Here is a 20002-nt window from a genome sequence, read left to right as displayed (position 1 = left end):
TTAAACATGTATGGAGAGATATACAGGTGGATCATGTTTAAGTGATAACCTAAATGGTCTGTAGTAGATGGATAAGGATACCTTATCCTAGCGACACTACGGATACGTCCCACTTTGTAGATGTTACCATTGTTGTAAAGTGCTACAAATGATATGATCCTAATAACTCATGTGGAGACATGTGAGCGGGGGTGTTCTATACAAAAGAATTTGGATAAGACTGGACCACGAAATAAATAATCTCATTATATAACGTCGTTAATAATAGAGACTTACATTTCACCAAGATGACCATAGGTGACATGACCTGAATCTTGAGAGAGTTGTGAACTCCTACCTATAAAGGTGGTTTTTTGATTTGTATGGATGAGAGTAGTCAGATCGCCGACTCAATAAGCCTATCATTTTAGAGATTCGTTGATTGGGGAGCTGGGAATACAACTATACAAGACGAAATTCATTCATTCTCTAATATCGGGGTAAGTAGATAAATTGCTCCCTTATAAGCTAATTTCGAGGCTTGAATAATGTGGCACCACACCCTCTCTTGGCCCGAGAGAGATTTGGTCATAGTTGGACTATGACTTATTGTTCATTAGAGGGATCAGTGATACGTAAGGGGTTAGATGTAACTACAAGGATGAAACGATAATTTTAGCTCAGCTGTACTTATGAGCAATTTGTGAAGGGTCATCATACTATTGATTGATTATATCCAATGAACATAAAAATATATCTATAGTGCGAAGAGTGCAGCTCTCAGTCTTTAGTGGAGTGACTGGCAGTTAACGGTGAAGGAACTCTTAAACAAGAGTACCTATGAGCGGAAGCGGATCTTTCCAATTCATTATGACAGAAATTACACATATACATTCAAACATACAGATATGCATTGCTAACGCAAATTACTGGCATGCTTTAAAAGATAAAAACAGAAAGACCGAGAGAACGTACTAGTTGAAGACTATTCTTCACAAATCTCAGTCTCTCCGGGAACGAACTCCTCTCACTCTTTCTCGACCAGTAAGTGATCGCCCAACAACACCACGGTCGTTTACACGAACAGCAGCACACGAACAATAGACAACGAGGACGACACCACCACTCAGAGCCCTCAGTATTCTCGGAGTGAGAATCCAAAAGGTGGGCTTTGATGGAATTGGTAGATGGGAGGAGGAAAGGCTATCGTGTACAACGATCTAGCAAGTGGGAGAATGAAGAGACTATCTATAGTCGGGTGCTTGATCGTTTAGTGCAGGGTACACGATCGTGTAGTAAAAGCTAAGCGATCGTCTATGAAAAGGTAAGTGATCGTTTAGTTACGCTCAGGAGCTAAGTGACCGTCTATGAAAAGGTAAGCAATCGTTTAGGAAATCGCGGGCGATCGTTTAGAAAAGCGTGAGTGTGTGATCGTTTAGTAAGCGGGCGCTATCGTATAGGCTCTCAACACTAAGCGATAGAAGACTTTCACACCGTGAACGATTATGCGTCTCTTTCTCATGCAAAATGAAAACAATTTTCATTTTATTCTTCAGTTACTAGAATTGAATTCAACTTCCCACTACTGCACGAATTCAAAGAAAACGTCGACTAATTATCTCATAACCGCCCAATTAATAAAATAATAAATATAATCATATTATATTATTAACCTACAGTTTGATATCATATATCAATTATAATGTTTTCTCCTCTACTTGATATAAATCACATTTATATCCAATTTCCTACAAAATAATGTATCTCATACATTTATTCAATCATATCATATATAATTGACCAGTTCAATTATATCATATATAATCGAACTCCCTCTTGTCAATTTGAACATTTCAAACTGACCCAAAAACTTATTCTCAACTTGTATTCAAGCTACCAAGAAGACTTAATGAACCTATGGCTCGAAGCTCCAACGGTAAATGAATAGCTGACTAAACTCTTTAGCCACGAGATCCACCACCCGTTAACTGCCAGACATTCCACTAAAAATCGACAGCTGAACTCTTCTTACCACAGATATATTTTTGTGTCCATTGGATATAACCAATCATGAGTATGATAACCTTTCAAAGATGCTCGTAAGTACAGTTGGGCTAATTTACCGTTTTGCCCCTGTAATTACATCTCACTCCTTAAGTACCACTGATCCCTCTAATAAACAATACAACATAGTCCAACTATGAATGAACACCTCTCGAGCCATGAAAAGGTGTGTGGCGCCACATCGTTCAAGCCCTAGAATTAGCCTTTAAGGGAGCTATCTATCTACTTACCCCTACTTCGGGGAAGGAATAACTTCTATCTTGTGTAGCTAAGTTCCCAGCTCCCAAATTAGACGAATCCCTAAAGTGGTAGATTTGAGTCGGCGGCCTGGCCACTCACACCCATGAAAATCAAAGAACCGCCCTCAATGGCAGAAGTTCTCAACTCACTTAGGATTGAGGTCATGTTACCAATGGTCATCCTAGTGAAGTGAAGTCTCTATCATGAACGGTGTTATATAGCGAGACGTTAACACTTCGTGGTCAGGTCTTATACAAACTCTTTGTATAAGACGCCCTCGCTTGCATGTCCCCTACACGAAAGATCAAGATCAGACCATCTGTGACAAGTCACAACGCTTGTAACTACTCCATAAAGCGGGCCGCATCCGTAGCGTTACTAGGATAAGGTTTCCCTCCTATATTCATATACTATAGACCATTTTGGTTATCACTTAAGACATGATCCACTTATATGTCACCACATACATGCTTAAGTTACATAAATACAACCAGAGATTTTAGTTTATTGGTTTGTGGTAAAGCAAATAAAACATCCAAATGAGCAAAATCAAGAAGTGAAGTAAATATCATATATTATACATCACAAGCACTCGAAAAACTGTTTACAAACTACAGGACACAAGACTTTAGGGCATCAACCCCAACAAACGGATGTTGGATAATTTAATTAAAGGAGTTTAATTAATTATTCAAGTATCATTGGAACTTCAATTTACCGGTCCATAAAGTCTCTTCTGTAGCTCAACTGAGATTATTGAGGATTAATTTGAATTGTTCAAATTAATAAAGAAAATTAATTATACGTGATATAATTAATTTAAATTAATTATACGTGATTTAAATTAATTATACGTGATATAATTAATATAATGTATTTGATATATTATAATATAAAATTTATTTGAGAGGAAATAAATAGTTATGTAAATTGGATTCATATAATTAAATTTAATATACATTTGATCTTTATTACATATCATAAATAATTGAGAGAATTAAACTATAGGTTATATTGTATTTGATACAATATAAAAATTATAGGTTATGTATTATATTTGATATAACATATAATTACATGTGTGTGTATATATATATATATTATATTAATTTTATTTTAATTTATTTTTAAAATTAAAAGGAGGGAGTTACAACATCCCTCTCCTTAATTCTCTAAAAAACGTGGGGATGTGGGGATTTCATTTTTACGAGCTATTCATTCTTCTTCATAGAAGATATCAGAGAATCCTTCTTGGGGTGTGTTAATTTTTTTTTTTTTTTTTTTTTTTTTTGGGTTTTCCTATAGAAATCTTCCCTACAAAATCTCCTCTCAAATTCTTCCTCCTCTTCCCAAAGTCACTCTGAAAATTCTCATACCCTACAAAGAATACAGGAGGCTCTCTTTTGGTGGTGTCCAAATCTTTGGGATTACTATACTGACCGAATCGACAAGAAGTTTCGTAAAGACTTTTGACTTCAAGGGTAAGTAATTGTTCTAATTCTAATTATTTCTTCTTTAAAGTATACTGTAAATTCTGTAAATGCATATTTTGTTATCTGAAATTTTAGTCTGTGAAAATTAGGAAACGGGACCGATCCCACTTCCGTAGTGGACCCGATTCCTTTAATAATGAGCTATTATTTTAAACAAAATATGACTCAATTTACTTTTTTAGCTCTCAGCATGTAAATGAAGTTTCTTGTGGTTATGAACTTTCCAAAATAGATTTCTTTTTAGATCCTCTACAAGTAAGGAAAATATCTCCAAAAATTCGAAAATTGTTGCCCTAAAAAATAAAAGCAAGAATCGACGAGAAGCTTCAGAGGAGAAAACAAGGTATATTTGATATACATAACATTATATATTTGAATTTTCTATAAATAAATCAGTATATATTTGATAAATGCATGAACAATACAATTTGTATAAGATGTTGTCTTATATATCTAACAATATATTTTATGTATATTTACATTTTTAAATATATTTGTAAACACGCCATAAAATAAACCATGGTATATATGATGTATATTTACATTTTCCACTATATTACAAGTATATTCGACATATACTTGAGATCTCAATAGATAAATGATTGATTTTCCATTAAGAAAAACAGAAAATAAATGAAATCCCTAACATGAAGGAAACATTAATTTTAATCAAGGAAGGGAAGAGAGAGAATTTAAAAAAAGATAATGTAATATTAATAATAATTAAGAAAAACTCCAAAAGAAAAAATCATTAGAATAAAGAGAAAGTGTATTTTTTTAAAAAATTATTCTAGTTAAACTAAGGGTCTTTTTGGAATGATTTAGAGAAAAAAATGTTTGCGTTGTTGGAAGTGGCAGCCAGAGGCGGTAGTGACCGTTGGTGGTCGAAGGTTGGGCGCCAGCGATCATTGAAAGTTGTGGTCGGGGTTGGCTAACGACAGTCATCGAATTGGTGTCCAGAAGTTGGCAGACAAACTTCTTAGATTAAATTAAGAAAAGAAAAAAGAAAAAAAAGAAACCCATAGATTTGAATAGTGTTTATTATTAAAACCCACGAAATAAAACCCACGAAAAAAAGCTGCAAGAAACCAAACTTCCTAGATCCTTACTCCAAATAAGAGTTGAGCTTAGGATGTCTAACTCATTCCCTCTCACTCTCACTCTCACTCTCACCCTAAACAAACACCTCCTTAATATCAATCACATTTTCTACCCAAGAAAAAGAAAAATAGACATTCACAACTTCTCCAATCTTGGTGCGCTTCAGCCTATAAACAATGGGGATTAAGGCTAAGATCACAAAGGGCCCAATATCTCTTTAAATCTCCTCTTCAATTCCCACATGACTGTCCTCTCATTCAACTGTCGGAACTAATCAAGAGACTTGCCGCCGTCCGCCGCAGAAGCCGGCAAGATTCCGGTGACCGGTCACTGATCCTCGTGCATGACATGAATTATAACACCGCAGCAGTTTATAAATTCTAAACCTTAATTTAATGGTTACAGTTGGCAGAGTACCAAAGCCACGTCCCCTCCAAATTTAACTCTTGTCCTTTAGTTTGTAGGGTATATACCCTATTTGCCAGGGTCAATAAACCTTCAAAACTTCTTTGTAGCCACCCTATTATCACGTGGTTAAAGACAAACTTTTGCAGCTTGGACTCAATTTTAAGGCCGTAGAAATTAATTACAAAGGCAAGGAGACCTCAGCCGTTTGATGGAACATCAGTGGCTTTTATCCATAGGTTTCAATTCGAGCCAGTGCTCACAAAGACAAAGCCATTATCTTTGAGAAATCTGTGCGTCTTGAAGACAAGCTAGGTTGTTACTGCGAAACATCTGCAAATTTGAACATGGGACTCCGCTAAAATCTGTACTTTGTCTGTGTATAGAAGCTAAAAAGAAAGCTTCGTTTACCTCGGAGAGACCACATTTGTCTGAAAATGGTTCAGTTCAGACATTTCAGAGAAAGCATCCCTAACTTCACTCCCCCACAAATCAGCTTTCCAACTGTATCACCAAATTAACCAGTATATCGAGTCTCTACTTAAAAACACTTTTTATAAGCACTATTATTTCAAACAGATCCTAAAATATCTATCTATCTTGATCCAATCTTTAAGATAAGGTCATATGCGACACACCCATGTAATGGTTTTGCGATATGGTATTCTAAAAGAAAATTTCATCAACCATAATACAAATAAGACATATTGATACACAAAAATTCTAGTTTTGTTTTGAGTTTAACATTAAAGAGAATTATCGTAAACCAGTAGAGTAGAAAATGGTGATAATTACAGATCGACTTCAAAAAAAAGGGATCCGATCGACACACTTCGACATTTTAGGTTTTTTAAGCTGAGAATCCAATGAAGAAATTAGCGAAATTTAGTCAAATAAATTATAGCGATTAATGCCACTGAGAGAAGTGTAGACACTGTAGACGACAATGGTCAAAGATGAACTGTGAAACTGATGCACTGGAAAAAAAAAAAAAAGGGAATCACTGCTGATTCCTCTGCTTTTCTGCGAAATTTCAGTAAAATGGAACTGTAAATCCGTCATCAAAAAGCAGCCAAACAGCTGAAAATTGGATCGACCCATCACTCGAATCTAACACAACTCGCATTTCACCCGAATCTTTACAAACCCATCTAAGAATTCCAAACTTTTTTTTTTCCTGAAAGATATAAACGAGATAAATCAATGAAAAAATCGATCTCAGAACTTCCTATTGGTCTTACGAATCGAGGACTCGAGATGAGCATGCATTGGGCCCGGACTCACCATCGTCGTACTGGGCGGAGTTAACGGCGGCGCTGCTTCAGTTTCTGGGGCAGGCGGAGATTGAGATGCTGCCGTCGGTGGTGGTGGCGGTAAGGGATTTGGGATGGTATTAGGTGGAGGTGGGGAAATCGGAATAGCGTCAGGCGGAGGTGGGGAAGTCGCAATTACGTCAGGCGGAGGCGGGGAAGCCAGCGTAGTGTCAGAAGGAGGCGGAAAAGCTGGAATCGAATTTTGGGGTGGTGGGTTTGGATTGGAATACGGTGGGCTTGGTGGGTTCTGCGGCTGATTGGATGCGGAGATGGGGGCGGCGCCACCGGGAGTAGCCGAATTGGGGTTGGAAAAGACGGCCGGAGGGGAAAAACAGGAGTTGCCGGAGCACTTGTGGGATTTTTGGAGGCCGTGGCGCATAAATCCGAAGCCAAGAACTAGACCAAGAACCACCAAAACGGTGACAATGAAGATGAAGATCTTAGTTGCTTTGCCCACATAACACATTTTCGATTTACAGACTTCCAAATTTCAGAGTCCAAAAAGTACACACAGTTCGTCGCTTCACAAGAAAAAGACTTGGGCTTTGTTTCTCTTTCGTCTTTTTCTCATGGCGGTTGAAGAAGACGAGCAAGATGAGAGAGAGAGAGAGTAAGGGACTGGACTGGGCTACTCACTGAGTTGTAACTTGAAATGGGATCGGATCCACGTGAAGGCCAATGAAACCGTCACCATTCATTTACCCTTTTCACTTTTGTTGCTGAGTGAATGACAGGTAAGATTTTCACTTTTTACTGTCCTTACATGGATCAAGAGAGGGATAGTGGGTGAAGAGAAAGTGGCTAAGCTTGAAAAAGGATCAAGTTTCTCTCTTAACTAGTGACAATAGCTCTTAAAGCATGGTTAACTTTATGTAATAAAAGTGAAATCAACTTGTCTATATAAAATAATCTAAGAGCTCAAAGATTCAAATCTTCAAGTTCCACATGTACTAAATAAAAAAGAAAGAGAAAAAATCGAAATGTTTACCTCAAGGGATTGGTGGGCAATGGCGGTCAGCAATACACCATGCCCATGAGTTGAAGTGGGGCACTAATGATATAAGGTAAAAAAGCCTGTGGGATTGGACTTCGAGAAAATTCCATTCACACATTTGAGGTTAAAAATGAAAAGTGATTTTGTTTGTTATTACATACCTGTTGAATAGACATCAAGAATCGAGCCAACGAAGCATGTCCGCCTAGTCATTCCTCTTTGAGATAGGAGTTAACCAGCTGTGGCTCTGAGTTAGCTGAACTATGCATCACATTTCCCCTCTTTAAAAGAAGCCTACACAGATTAATAATGTTTGTGAATAATGTTGAAAACTAAACCATCATAATTTTAATTTGTTAATATTTTGAATTCTTCCAAGCTGTCACTATTCACAAAAACCTGTCTGACTTGTGCAAGTCTCAGCAAGAGTACAACCAATAAAGCATCAAATGACATGTTCTTCCTCATCTTTTACCAATCATGGACTTGGACATGAAGAAACTACAAGACGTTTTCTTTCTTGAATTGGGGAAGAACGTGTATGGATTGTGATTCACTAGCCCATTCGTTATCCTTACCTTCTTTATGTGTGAATTCATGTTCGCTCAATTCCTATCTGTTCTAATACTCATTACTCATAAACAATAGAAGGAAATGGCTTCAGACACAATCATGGCAAGTGTTGTGTGCCAAGTGCATAGTGGATTAATAGAGAGAACAGCACCATGCAGAGGATATGTTCAAGGTGAAGTTAAATGTAAAGTGCAAGTAAAGAAGCTAAAACTCAACTGGTCTCTACCATGTTGGTCTATAACACCAAGGATCAATATTCGGACTCCGGCATATGAGATGACTATGATAGAACCAGAGGTAACTTATGTTCAGGGATGTACATCTTTCTTCTATCAGATATTCTGAACCTGTGACATAGATGGCCTTGCAAAAGCTTGAAGAGGCCACCAACCTTGATTCAATCTTTTACTTCACATGCAGAAATATTGAGGATCAAAATATGCCTTGTTCTTTTGGAAAGCCTGTCTTCTTTCTCATCAACTTGATACTTCATTTATATTTTTGAGTTCGGGACTCATTTAGTTAATTGCTTTATGCACTTTTATCCACTTTGCGTTCTTACATGAAACTTTTCTTTTCTTTCATGAAGGTATCAAGCAGCAGTCCTGACTATGATGTAAAGTTGATACAAAATTATGTGCCAGTTTATGTGATGCTCCCAGTAAGTTGCATACAAAATCTTGTATACTCGCATTCATCAGAGTCGAACAAGTTCAGTTTATCATTCTTCTTATTTTCATAACACCAGTTGGAAATTGTTACAACTGATAATGAACTGGAAGATAGAGATGGGATAAAGAAACAACTCGAACAACTACGAGCAGCAGATGTAGATGGGGTAATGATTGATGTTTGGTGGGGGATTGTAGAATCTAAAGGGCCAAATCAGTACGATTGGACTGCATATAGGAGCTTATTTAAGATAATTCAAGAATGTGGCCTGAAACTTCAAGCTATAATGTCCTTCCACCAATGTGGAGGGAATGTGGGAGATTCTGTCAATATTCCACTCCCCAGTTGGGTTCTCAAAATTGGAGAATTAAATCCTGATATCTTTTACACAAACCGATCAGGGACCAGGAACAAGGAGTACCTCACTCTCGGAGTCGATAACCAACCTCTCTTTCATGGGCGAACTGCTGTAGAGGTCAGCTCAGCTCCTTGCAACTGCTTGACAGATAACCGAATTCAAATAAATAATCAGTCGCCAAAAATGTCAAGTAGCCAAAAAAGTCAAATTGGTCACAGTAAATCAGATCAATCAATCCTGACACTGAAATGCTTCCCTTGATGGGTACCCTTTGATCCTGATGTAAATGTGTAGAAGAAAATCTTGAAAATGGAAGAACAGTAAAATTATATTACAAATGTTGATCCTTTATATTTTACTTCATTCCTTACAATAATTTCAAATTATGGAACTACACAGTTATACAGGGATTACATGAAGAGCTTCAGAGAAAATATGGTGGATTTTTTAGACGATGGTCTTATAATAGACATTGAAGTGGGACTTGGCCCCGCCGGGGAGTTGAGGTATCCGTCATATGTACAAAATCAGGGATGGGAATTTCCTGGTATTGGAGAATTCCAGGTAAGACAAATTTTGGAACATTTTTAAAGGACACCCTGTTCTGGTTTTTACTTCTTTTTCAAATATTAGTGCTATGACAAATATCTCAAAATGGAATTCAATGAGGCCGCAGCAACTGCTGGACATCCTGAATGGAAACTTCCAGATAATGCAGGAACTTACAATGACGCTCCCGAATCTACAGAGTTTTTCAGATCGAATGGCACTTACCAATCTGATGAAGGAAAGTTTTTCTTGACATGGTATTCCAACAAGTTATTGAACCATGGTGATCAGATCCTTGAAGAAGCAAACCAAGTTTTCCTTGGTTGTAAACTTAAACTAGCAGCCAAAGTATGTCTCCAAGCAAATATATTTCTACATCTATTCATTATAGAAACATCTAAAAGCACAAGTTATTGTCTTTCTTCTGAAGTCATGTCAGTGAAAGACATTGTACTTCCTAATAAAAACAGGTAGCCGGGATCCACTGGTGGTATCAAACAGAAAACCATGCAGCTGAGCTTACATCAGGATATTATAATTTGAAAACTAGAGATGGATACCGACCTATAGCAAGGATGCTATCAAGGCACCATGCAATTTTGAATTTTACATGTCTAGAGATGAGGAATTATGAGCATATTTCAAAAGCCAAAAGTGGACCTGAGGAACTAGTTCAGCAGGTAAAGTATAATCAAGTTCATGTAGTGTGTGATATTAGACAGATTAAGAAATTGATCCCAAATTCTAGGAATGATTGATTTTGAGTAAACTGTCAATGTACTCATCACCAACAGGTTCTAAGTGGAGGTTGGAGAGAAGGCATTGTAGTAGCAGGAGAGAATGCACTACCAAGGTATGACCATGCAGCTTACAATCAAATTCTTTTGAATGCTAGACCAAACGGAATCAACAAAGACGGTCAACCAAAGCATAAGATGTTTGGAGTGACATACCTTCGACTTTGTAACAAACTCCTGCAAAAGAGAAATTTCAATATATTCAAGCGCTTTGTGATGAAGATGCATGCTGATCAGGTAATGATTACATTATTCCGGAAAAGCCAGAATCGAATAAAGATTAATCAAATTCCTCCTTTCTGCCTTTGCCTCAACTGGCTTGTCTTTTGTGTTCTGTAGGGTTACTGCCCCAACCCAGAGGACTATAACTGCTATGTTGTCCCACTCAATCACTCAAAAGAAAAAATTTCAATGGAAGCACTTTTAGAAGCAACTGAACCATCGAAGCCATTCTCATGGGATAGGGAAACCGATACTCCAATTGGTGGTCCTTTTGTGGATTTCTTTAATAGAATACTGTATATATTTAAGTGAAATAAGATATACACAAAACGGTACTATAGAGTTCATGTATAAGAAACAGTGTTCCTCTTGCTATTGTATAATATTGATATGAAATAAAGTTAAATAACAATTACCGAAAATTACCACAGGCACAAATTCATCTCTATAAAATGGTGAAACCTATGGTTACCAAGCATGATACTGTAAAACCTCCAATTATTTACACATAAAAAAGGAGGGGTAAAATAGGAAGAAAATGGGAGAATACGGTTAGAAATGAGGGTGACTCAGCAGGGCGAGTGGCAGAGGAGCTAGTGGGGGATGAAAACGGTTGAAGTGGACCCCAGCTGCATTTTTAAATGAAAGGAGGAAAAGAATGGAAGGCAGGTAGAAAAATAAGGAAGGAGATTTCCTGGGGAGGGGCTTCCGGTGCTGCCTTGGCTAGTTCAGGGTTCCTAATTGTTTGTTCTTTGTTTTTCCGAATTTATTCTCATTGTGAGATTGGCTGATGTTATCGATTTTGTCCAGCAATTGTTATTTGAATGAGAAGAGTAGTCGTTCTTTCTTCTGTGCTGTCTGTAACTTCTTCTTAGCCTTAATTGTGTGCCTGTATATTGCTTGTTGAGTATCTTAATTGCAGGGGAGAAAGCTAGGTGATCGAAGGGTCGTAACAACTTGGTATCAGAGCCGCAATCCTGGGGAAAACGTGAGGAATGTAACTTGAAGAAAGGATGGAATCGGCCAAGAAGGAGATGGCCGGAATACGTGAGTTGCTGACCAGACTGTGCAAAAACTTAGAAAAACTGACCAAAGAAGTGAGGGAAAGTAATTCCAGCAGAAAGAAAAAGGATTCGATGATCGCTAATAACAGTATGACCAAAGCAAAAGGTAAGATCGGGAAAGCCGAGCCATCACACGTGGGATACACAACCGGAGGTGACAAGGGGAAGTATAAACGACTGGAAATGCCAATGTTTACAGGGGAGAACCCGGAATCATGGGTTTACCGAGCCGAGCATTACTTCGAGATCCATGAGCTAACTGATGCCGAGAAAGTGAAGGTGGCCGTCGTCAGCTTCGCGCCGAATGAAGTAACAATCGCTGAGCCATCACCACTTGGGAAGAATTGAAAACCCAGTTATTCGATCACTACCGGAAGGTGGGAGAAGGAAGTTTGTGCGTGTGTTTACTGAAGATCAAACAAGAAGGTACCTACTCGGACTATGTCAAGAAGTTTGTAACCTGCTCTACCCCATTGCCGGAGTTGTCTGAAGAAGTCTTAAGAGATGCTTTCTTGAATGGGTTGGAGGCAATCATACAAGCTGAAGTCATCAGCCGTAACCCAAGGATCTTGGACGATTGTATGAGGGAAGCTCAACTGGTGAATGACAGGAACCTAGCCCTCAAAATTGCACTGAAAGATCTGAGAGTGAATGGCCTGAGCAGCAGGGAGGCCCACCAGGGGAAGAAGGAGTTGATCGAGAAGACACAAACAAAGGGAAATGAAGTGCTGCCAATGAAACAGGTTGCCATACTTGTGAAGTCTTTTCCCACCAAGAAGGAAGCACCGGTCAAGCGCTTGTCTGATGCCGAATTCAGGGATAGGCTCGATAAGGGCCTCTGTTTTAGATGTAGCGAGAAGTATTCCCCCGGACATAAGTGTAAGTTTCGTGAGAATTGCCAACTAATGCTATTCATTACTAACGAAGAGGAGGAAACAGGGGAGGAGATAGGCGAAGCAGAGGAAGAGAAGCTAGAGCTGAATAATGTGGAATTAGGAGAGAAAGCAGAGTTAGCACTAAATTCATTACTAGGCTTTTCCGTGAAAGGGATCATGAAGCTGAAAGGGGAGATCAAGGGAAGGGAAGTACTAGTCCTCATTGATTCGGGGGCAACACACAATTTCATCCACCAAGACACGGTCAGGGAGCTGGACATTCCAACAGAGAAGCACACCAAGTTTGGGGTTGTAATCGGAAATGGTAGTGAAATAGAAGGAAAGGGGATTTGCAGAGGAGTGGAACTCGATTTACCTGGGCTGAAGGTGAAGGTTGACTTCTTAACTATCGAATTGGCCGGATGAATGTGGTTCTAGGCATGCCATGGCTATGCTCTACAGGATTTATGGGAATACACTGGCCAACTTTAACCATGAATTTTTGGGCCGAGGGTTCTCACATCATGTTACAAGGGGATCCATCGCTAACTAAGGTTGGAGTGTCTTACAAAATGTTGAGTAAGCATTGGGAGGATGATGATATGGGATTTCTAGTCGACTTCCAGCAACTTGAAATCGAGCAAGAGACAGAGGACAGTAGACAAGAGGAAAAATAAAGGGGTTCTAACTTACCATTGATGATTCGGGTACTTTTGGAACAAAATCAGGACATCTCCGAGCTTCCTTCCGCCCTACCTCCCCAGAGATCAGTAGATCACCACATTAATATCCAAGAAGGAACTAACCCCATTAATGTAAGGCCATACAAGTACGGGTATGCACAAAAAGAAGAAATAGAGAGACTGGTTCAAGAGATGATGCAAGCAGGATTTATTCGACCTAGCAGAAGTCCATACTCGAGCCCGGTGCTTTTAGTAAAAAAGAAGGATGGGGGAGGCGATTTTGTGTGGATTATAGAAAGTTAAACCAAGCTACGGTAGCTGATAAGTTCCCTATACCGGTGATAGAGGAACTACTGGATGAACTACATGGAGCCACTGTTTTCTCCAAACTAAACCTCAAATTAGGGTTGGTAAAAAAACCCGACGGGGCGGGTCCCCGCAGATACCCGCCTCGTTCGGGGCGAGGATTCCCCGGTTTGACCGGGGATGGGGTCAAACTGGGGAATTTATTCGGGGCCCCGTCCGGGGACGGGGCAAGGATGGGGACAATATCCCGCCCTGACCCCGACCCCGATTAATCCCCGACTCCGAATTTATATATATATTTTTATCCCCTCCCCAGTCCCCTCTCGCTCTCTGCAATCTGCAACAAAACATCCCTCTCCTCTCGCTCTCTGCATCCCTCTCCTCTCACTCGCGCTCTCGCTCTCGCCCTCCCTCGCACTCTCACTCTCGCTCTCGCTCTCTCATCCCTCCCCTCTGTTGAAGTCTGCCACGAATGGGGCCCTGTAGGGACCTCGTTTCCCCGACGGGGAATCCCCGTCCCCGCCTTCAAATGGCGGGGACAGGGGTGGGGATGGGGGACAATTTCCCCTACGGGGCCGGGGACGGGGGTGGGGATGGGGGACAATTTCCCCTACCGGGCCGGGGACTGGAGACGCCCCCCGCCCCGGCCCGGCCCCGTTGCCAACCCTACCTCAAATCAGGCTATCACCAGATAAGAATGAGGGAGGGAGATATCGAGAAAATGGCCTTTCCACACATGAGGGACATTATGAGTTTCTTGTCATGCCTTTCGATCTCACAAATGCACCAGCCACCTTCCAGTCGCTTATGAACCAAGTTTTTAGACCGTTTTTACGTCGATTTGTCCTTGTTTTCTTTGATGACATTCTAGTTTACAGCCATGATGTATCCACACATGAATCACATTTGGGGATAGTGTTCAGCATCCTTAGAGATCATAAATTGTATGCTAACCAGAAGAAATGTGTCTTTTGTCAAGAAAGGATTCAGTACTTGGGTCATCTAATCTCTTCCAGTGGGGTAGAAGCGGATAGAGACAAAATTAAGGCGATGGTCAATTGGCCACAACCGAAGAACATCACTGAATTGCGGGGGTTCTTAGGCTTAACAGGATACTACCGTCGGTTTGTGAAGGGTTATAGTAGCCGAGCTGCTCCTTTCACCAAGTTACTCCAGAAGAATGGTTTTAGATGGAGTGAGAAAGCCACCGAAGCCTTCGAGGATCTCAAGAGTTAGATGATATCGTGTCCTGTTTTAGCCCTACCAGACTTCAGCAAACCGTTTATCATAGAAACTGATACCTCCGGTGTAGGATTAGGAGCTATGCTCACCCAAGGAGACCGACCGATAGCATACTTCAGCCAAAAGTTGTCTTCAAGAGCGCAAGCCAAGTCTGTGTATGAAAGAGAGCTAATGGCCGTAGTCTTGGCAGTTCAAAAATGGAGGCATTATCTACTTGGAGGGAAGTTCACCGTCATCTCTAATCAGAAAGCCTTGAAATTTCTCGTTGAACAAAGGGAGGTTCAACCGCAGTTTCAAAGGTGGCTAACTAAGCTTCTAGGCTACAATTTCGAGATCCTCTATCAACCGGGGCTGTCCAATAAAGCAGCAGACGCTCTCTCTAGAGTTCAAGAGGCTCCGGAATTACAAAGTTTAGTATCCTCGGTAGTAGTGGACTTAGATGTGATCTTGAGGGAAGTAGGGGAGGATGAAGAACTCCAAAGAAATATAGCCACACTGAAAGAGGATCCGGAAGGGAAACCACCATACCAGTGGAAGAACCAAAGGCTGTTGTACAAGGGGAGGTTGGCAATTCCACGAAACTCATCACTGATTCCTTCATTGCTGCACACCTTCCATGATTCCGTGTTGGGGGGCCATTCGGGTTTTCTAAGAACATACAAGAAGATGAATGGGGAGCTTCATTGGCCAGGGATGAAATCTGACATTCAAAAGTATGTAGAAGGCTGTGAGGTATGTCAACGAAACAAGACTCACAATCACCAGTGGGGCTGTTACATCCGTAATCAATTCCCGAGCTGTCGTTGGAGGAATGGACTATGGACTTCATTGAGGGGCTGCCCAAGTCTGGGCGGTTCAATTCGATCCTTGTAGTGGTTGACCGGCTTAGCAAGTATGGACACTTTATGGCCTTGAGGCACCTGTTTACTGCAAAGCAAGTAGCTGATCTGTTCATTCAAGAAGTAGTTAAGCTTCATGGAGTTCCTAAGTCTATCACAACCGATAGGGACAAAATTTTTCTAAGCAATTTCTGGAGGGAAATGTTCACATCCTTGGGAACAAAACTGAGAAGAAGCACAACATTTCACCCTCAAACCGACGGACAGACCGAGAGAGTTAACCGTTGCTTGGAGACTTATTTGAGGTGTTTTTGTAATGAACAGCCTACCTGTTGGAACAAATGGTTGGCATGGGCCAAGCTGTGGTACAATACCACCTTCCATCAATCCATTAGAACTACTCCCTTCCAAGTAGTGTTTGGTCGGCCCCCTCCTCCTATAGTTCACTATGGAGATCAGAAGTCTTCTAATAACAGTGTTGAACAACAGCAAAAGGACAGAGACTTGGCTTTGAACGCTCTCAAGGAACACCTAGTGATTGCTCAGAACCGTATGAAGAAACAAGCAGATCTACATTGTCGAGAATTAGAGTTTGAGGTGGGAGATGAGGTATTTCTAAAACTACGACCCTATAGGCAGCGAACTCTAACTAAAAGAAGAAGTGAAAATTTATCTCCTAAATTTTATGGACCATATACAATATCTGAGAAGATTGGGGAAGTAGCATATCGTTTGAATTTACCAGCTGAGGTCGCCATTCACAATGTGTTCCATGTCTCTCAACTTAAAAAGAAGTTAGGCCAAACCCAGCAAGTTCAACACATTCCCCCTATGCTGACAGAAGAATTTGAACTCCAAGTCAGTCCTGAACTAGTGTTGGGAGTAAGATGGAATGGTGAGACAACTATGCAAGAGTGGCTAGTTAAATGGAGAGGCCTACCCGAAAGTGAGGCAACATGGGAGTCTGCCCCTGCAATAAGACAGCAGTTTCCAACTTTCCACCTTGAGGACAAGGTGTGTTTCGAGAGGGAAGGAATTGTAAAACCTCCAATTATTTACACATATAAAAGGAGGGGTAAAATAGGAAGAAAATGGGAGAATACGGTTAGAAATGAGGGTGACTCAGCAAGGAGAGTGGCAGAGGAGCTAGTGGGGGATGAAAACGGTTGAAGTGGGCCCCAACTGCGTTTTTAAATGAAAGGAGGAAAAGAATGGAAGGCAGGTAGAAAAATAAGGAAGGAGATTTCCTGGGGAGGGGCTTCTAGAGCTGCCTGGCTAGTTCAGGGTTCCTAACTGTTTGTTCTTTGTTTTTCCGAATTTATTCTCATTGTGAGATTGGCTGATGTTATCGATTTTGCCCAGCAATTGTTATTTGAATGAGAAGAGTAGTCGTTCTTTCTTCTGTGCTGTCTGTGACTTCTTCTTAGCCTTAATTGTGTGCCTATATATTGCTTGTTGAGTATCTTAATTGCAGGGGGAGAAAGCTAGGTGATCGAAGGGTCGTAATAGATACTTATAATCATGTACATATTAATTGCTAACTATAAAAAGATTGCTACAAAATTCGTATATAAGAAATATCATACCTCTTATTGAATAAATTTGATATGAAACAAAGTTATATAGTAATTTACCAAAAATCACCACAAGAACAAATTCCATCAATAAAATGGTGAAACCTGTGGTTATCACGCATGACAATTTCTCGATCCATGAGTTTTGATATAAACTTTGTTACCGTGTGGCAATCTGCACATACTCGAAGATTCTTAGTTATCCTAATTTTGGTCCCTGGAGGGGTATTTAGAAGAGCAAAAGCAATTGCCAGTCGCTCACTATGATCCCAAAGCATCTTCTCTTTTTGTTCTTCATTGACATCATATAATACTGGACTAGTATCGGGCTTGTACCCTTCCTCCTTGAGTCGCCAACTTATATCCTTCAGTTTGGCATATATATCTTTTGTCTCTTGGTGTGACTTGTCTCCAACAAAGAACATATGAATCTGGCTATCAAGCTCAATTAAGCTGTATCCCGCTGGTTTTTTCAATCCACGTTTCCTCATTGTAGCTCTCACCTTTTCCACAGCAGTCCATTGTTTCATAGCAGCATAAATATTGGAAAGACAAATGTAGCTACTAACCTTTGATGGATTTGTTCTGAAAATATTTTGAGCAGAAATTTCTGCCAACTCAACATTTCGGTGAAGCCTGCAAGCAGAAAGGAGTGTGGCCCATATATCAGCTGATGGTTCCACTTCTATACGCTTTACCAGTTCATATGCTTCATTCAAAAGGCCTGCTCTGCCAAGAAGATCCACCAAACATAAGAAATGAGCAGATCCTGGTTTGATATTGTACTTATTGGTCATTTCGTTGAAAAACATTTTGCCCTCATCAACCAAACCTGAATGGCTACATGCCGATAGAACAGAAGTGAGAACACCATAATCTGGACTAATGCCATTTGCTGTCATTTCATCGAAAATGGATATAGCCTCTTTTCCTTGCCCATGAATTCCATAAGCTGCAATCATAGCACTCCAAGCAACCATATTCTTCTGAGTCATCTCACAAAATACATGGTGAGAGCAGGATAATTCTCCACACTTAGCATACATGTCAATGAGGGCAGTTCCTAAAAAGGAATTTAAGAAAATCCCTATTTTAGTTAAATATGAATGGACTGACTTCCCAAATTGCAAGGCTGCAATCTTTTCACAAGCACCAAGGACAGCCACGATAGTTATCTCATCCGGAGCTGCTGTGTCTTCAGTTAGCATTTGACAGAAAAGTCTTAAACTTTCAAAAGCATCTCCACTTCGTTGATGGCATGAAATTATAGAATTCCACGATACAGTATCTTTAATTTTCAACTCCTCGAATAATTGCCTAGCGGCAGCAACACAACTGCAATTTGAGTACATATCAATCAGCGAGTTCATCAAGAACTCATTCAAAGTAAAATAATTATTGCGTACAGCATAACAATGGATCTCCTTCCCCTGCTTAATGGCAGCCAAGTCGGCACAAGCAGTGAGGAGGGCAAGCAAAGTAGTCCCATCTGCTTTCAACCCACCCTTTTCCATTAGATAAAAAATCGTTAAAGCTTCCATTGAGTTGTTATTCCTCACGTAACCTGAAATCATAGTGTTCCAAGATGTTAAATCCCTCTCAGGCATTTTATCAAACACCTTCCGTGCAACATCCACATTCCCAAACTTCAAATACATTGCTAGAAGAGAATTGTTCACATAAATATCTGATTCCCACCCACAAATCTCCACCTGACTATGAATTTCCATTCCAATTTCACGAAGACCCAGATCACCACACGCCTTTAGCACAAAAGGGAATGTAAAATTGTCAGCATTGTATCCAAAAGCTAGCATTTTACGATACATAGCAAGGGCCTTGTAAGCATTAGTGCCATCAGAAGCATAACCTCTAATCATAAAATTCCATAGGAAAGAATTTTTCAAAACAACCCCATTGAAAATCACTTCGGCTTGTGTCATGCGACCGCAAGCGGCATAAAATGCAGCAAGTTTGGAGCTGAGATAGGTATTGTTTTGAAGATTCCCACATGCGAGCATATAGGCATGTAGTTTCCGGCCTTGTTCGAATGATTTTGTGTTGGTGAGTGATTGCAAAATGGCTCCACATTGAAGAGAAGTAAGTGGGACTCTCAGAGGAGGGCTGGGGTTGGTTACAGTGGTTGTATGAAGAGATTTCTTGTAAATGTTTGCGTTATGAAGTATGAATGGTTTACGAGTAGCTTTGGCAATGGCAATCATGGGAAGAAATTAGAAAGAAAAAGGAAAGTGAAGCATAACTGTGTGTCCTGCAGCTACAATAATAGTAGAGCCAACGAATTCAGCTCAATGGAAGCAATTATTTCAATTACCGTTATCATATTCTAAAGCACGAGCTGGAGTTGGTTGTGCTAGCCATCAAAAGGTATATGGTGTAAATTTTGTTGGGGGTTTTGACAAAATATTAAAAGTGTCGTTTGTCCATATCGAATAAATTGAAAAATCAAGATGTACTCCAAATCTATAAAAAGAGTCTATGTCTCTAGTTTCAAGTCGTCTCAAGATGTACTCCAATTGTATTCTCTAATTGGAGAGTGGAAAAAAGGCTTTAAGAAATTACTCTTGTAATTGGGATCGAGGAGAGAATTGTTCTATGCAATTGTAACAATTTTTCACATAGTGGATTTTTTTTTTTTTTT

At 40.0% G+C, this 20002-nt stretch overlaps 3 protein-coding genes across 6 annotated transcripts; 1 reads left to right on the top strand and 2 right to left on the bottom strand.

The window, feature by feature from the left end:
• Window positions 1-4739: 4739 nt before the first annotated feature.
• Window positions 4740-7061, bottom strand: LOC120077536 (proline-rich family protein). 2 transcript variants are annotated; one of them, XR_005481774.2, is made up of 3 exons: window positions 6567-7061; window positions 5694-5786; window positions 4740-5615 (listed from the first exon to the last, which is right to left on the bottom strand). XR_005481774.2 is itself a non-coding variant. In XM_039031449.2 (2 exons), the coding sequence occupies exons 1-2, from the start codon at window positions 7059-7061 to the stop codon at window positions 6316-6318; spliced, it is 639 nt and encodes a 212-aa protein (XP_038887377.1). In that variant the 3' UTR covers window positions 6158-6315. The 2 variants fall into 2 exon arrangements, 1 of the variants encoding a protein (XP_038887377.1); XM_039031449.2 differs by lacking the exons at window positions 4740-5615; window positions 5694-5786 and adding an exon at window positions 6158-6459.
• A 128-nt stretch (window positions 7062-7189) lies between these two features.
• On the top strand, window positions 7190-11182 carry BAM5 (beta-amylase 5). 3 transcript variants are annotated; one of them, XM_039031446.2, is made up of 9 exons: window positions 7195-7329; window positions 8238-8459; window positions 8752-8823; window positions 8911-9309; window positions 9592-9756; window positions 9826-10089; window positions 10212-10421; window positions 10536-10775; window positions 10878-11182. In XM_039031446.2, exons 2-9 carry the CDS (start codon window positions 8244-8246, stop codon window positions 11070-11072), a joined length of 1761 nt encoding a protein of 586 aa, XP_038887374.1. In that variant the 5' UTR covers window positions 7195-7329; window positions 8238-8243; the 3' UTR covers window positions 11073-11182. The 3 variants fall into 3 exon arrangements, with proteins under 3 accessions (XP_038887375.1, XP_038887374.1, XP_038887373.1); XM_039031447.2 differs by lacking the exon at window positions 8238-8459 and having other exon boundaries at window positions 7190-7329; XM_039031445.2 differs by lacking the exon at window positions 7195-7329 and having other exon boundaries at window positions 8056-8459.
• Window positions 8860-19682, bottom strand: LOC120077533 (pentatricopeptide repeat-containing protein At3g26782, mitochondrial-like). The gene is made up of 2 exons (XM_039031444.2): window positions 17449-19682; window positions 8860-9329 (listed from the first exon to the last, which is right to left on the bottom strand). Exons 1-2 carry the CDS (start codon window positions 19563-19565, stop codon window positions 9311-9313), a joined length of 2136 nt encoding a protein of 711 aa, XP_038887372.2. The 5' UTR covers window positions 19566-19682; the 3' UTR covers window positions 8860-9310.
• Window positions 19683-20002: the final 320 nt, after the last annotated feature.

This window comes from Benincasa hispida, chromosome 5 (genome assembly GCF_027475165.1).
Source record: "Benincasa hispida cultivar pf3 chromosome 5, pf3_genome.v1.1, whole genome shotgun sequence".
NCBI lineage: Eukaryota > Viridiplantae > Streptophyta > Magnoliopsida > Cucurbitales > Cucurbitaceae > Benincasa > Benincasa hispida.
This window is presented reverse-complemented; position numbering and strand designations above follow the sequence as displayed.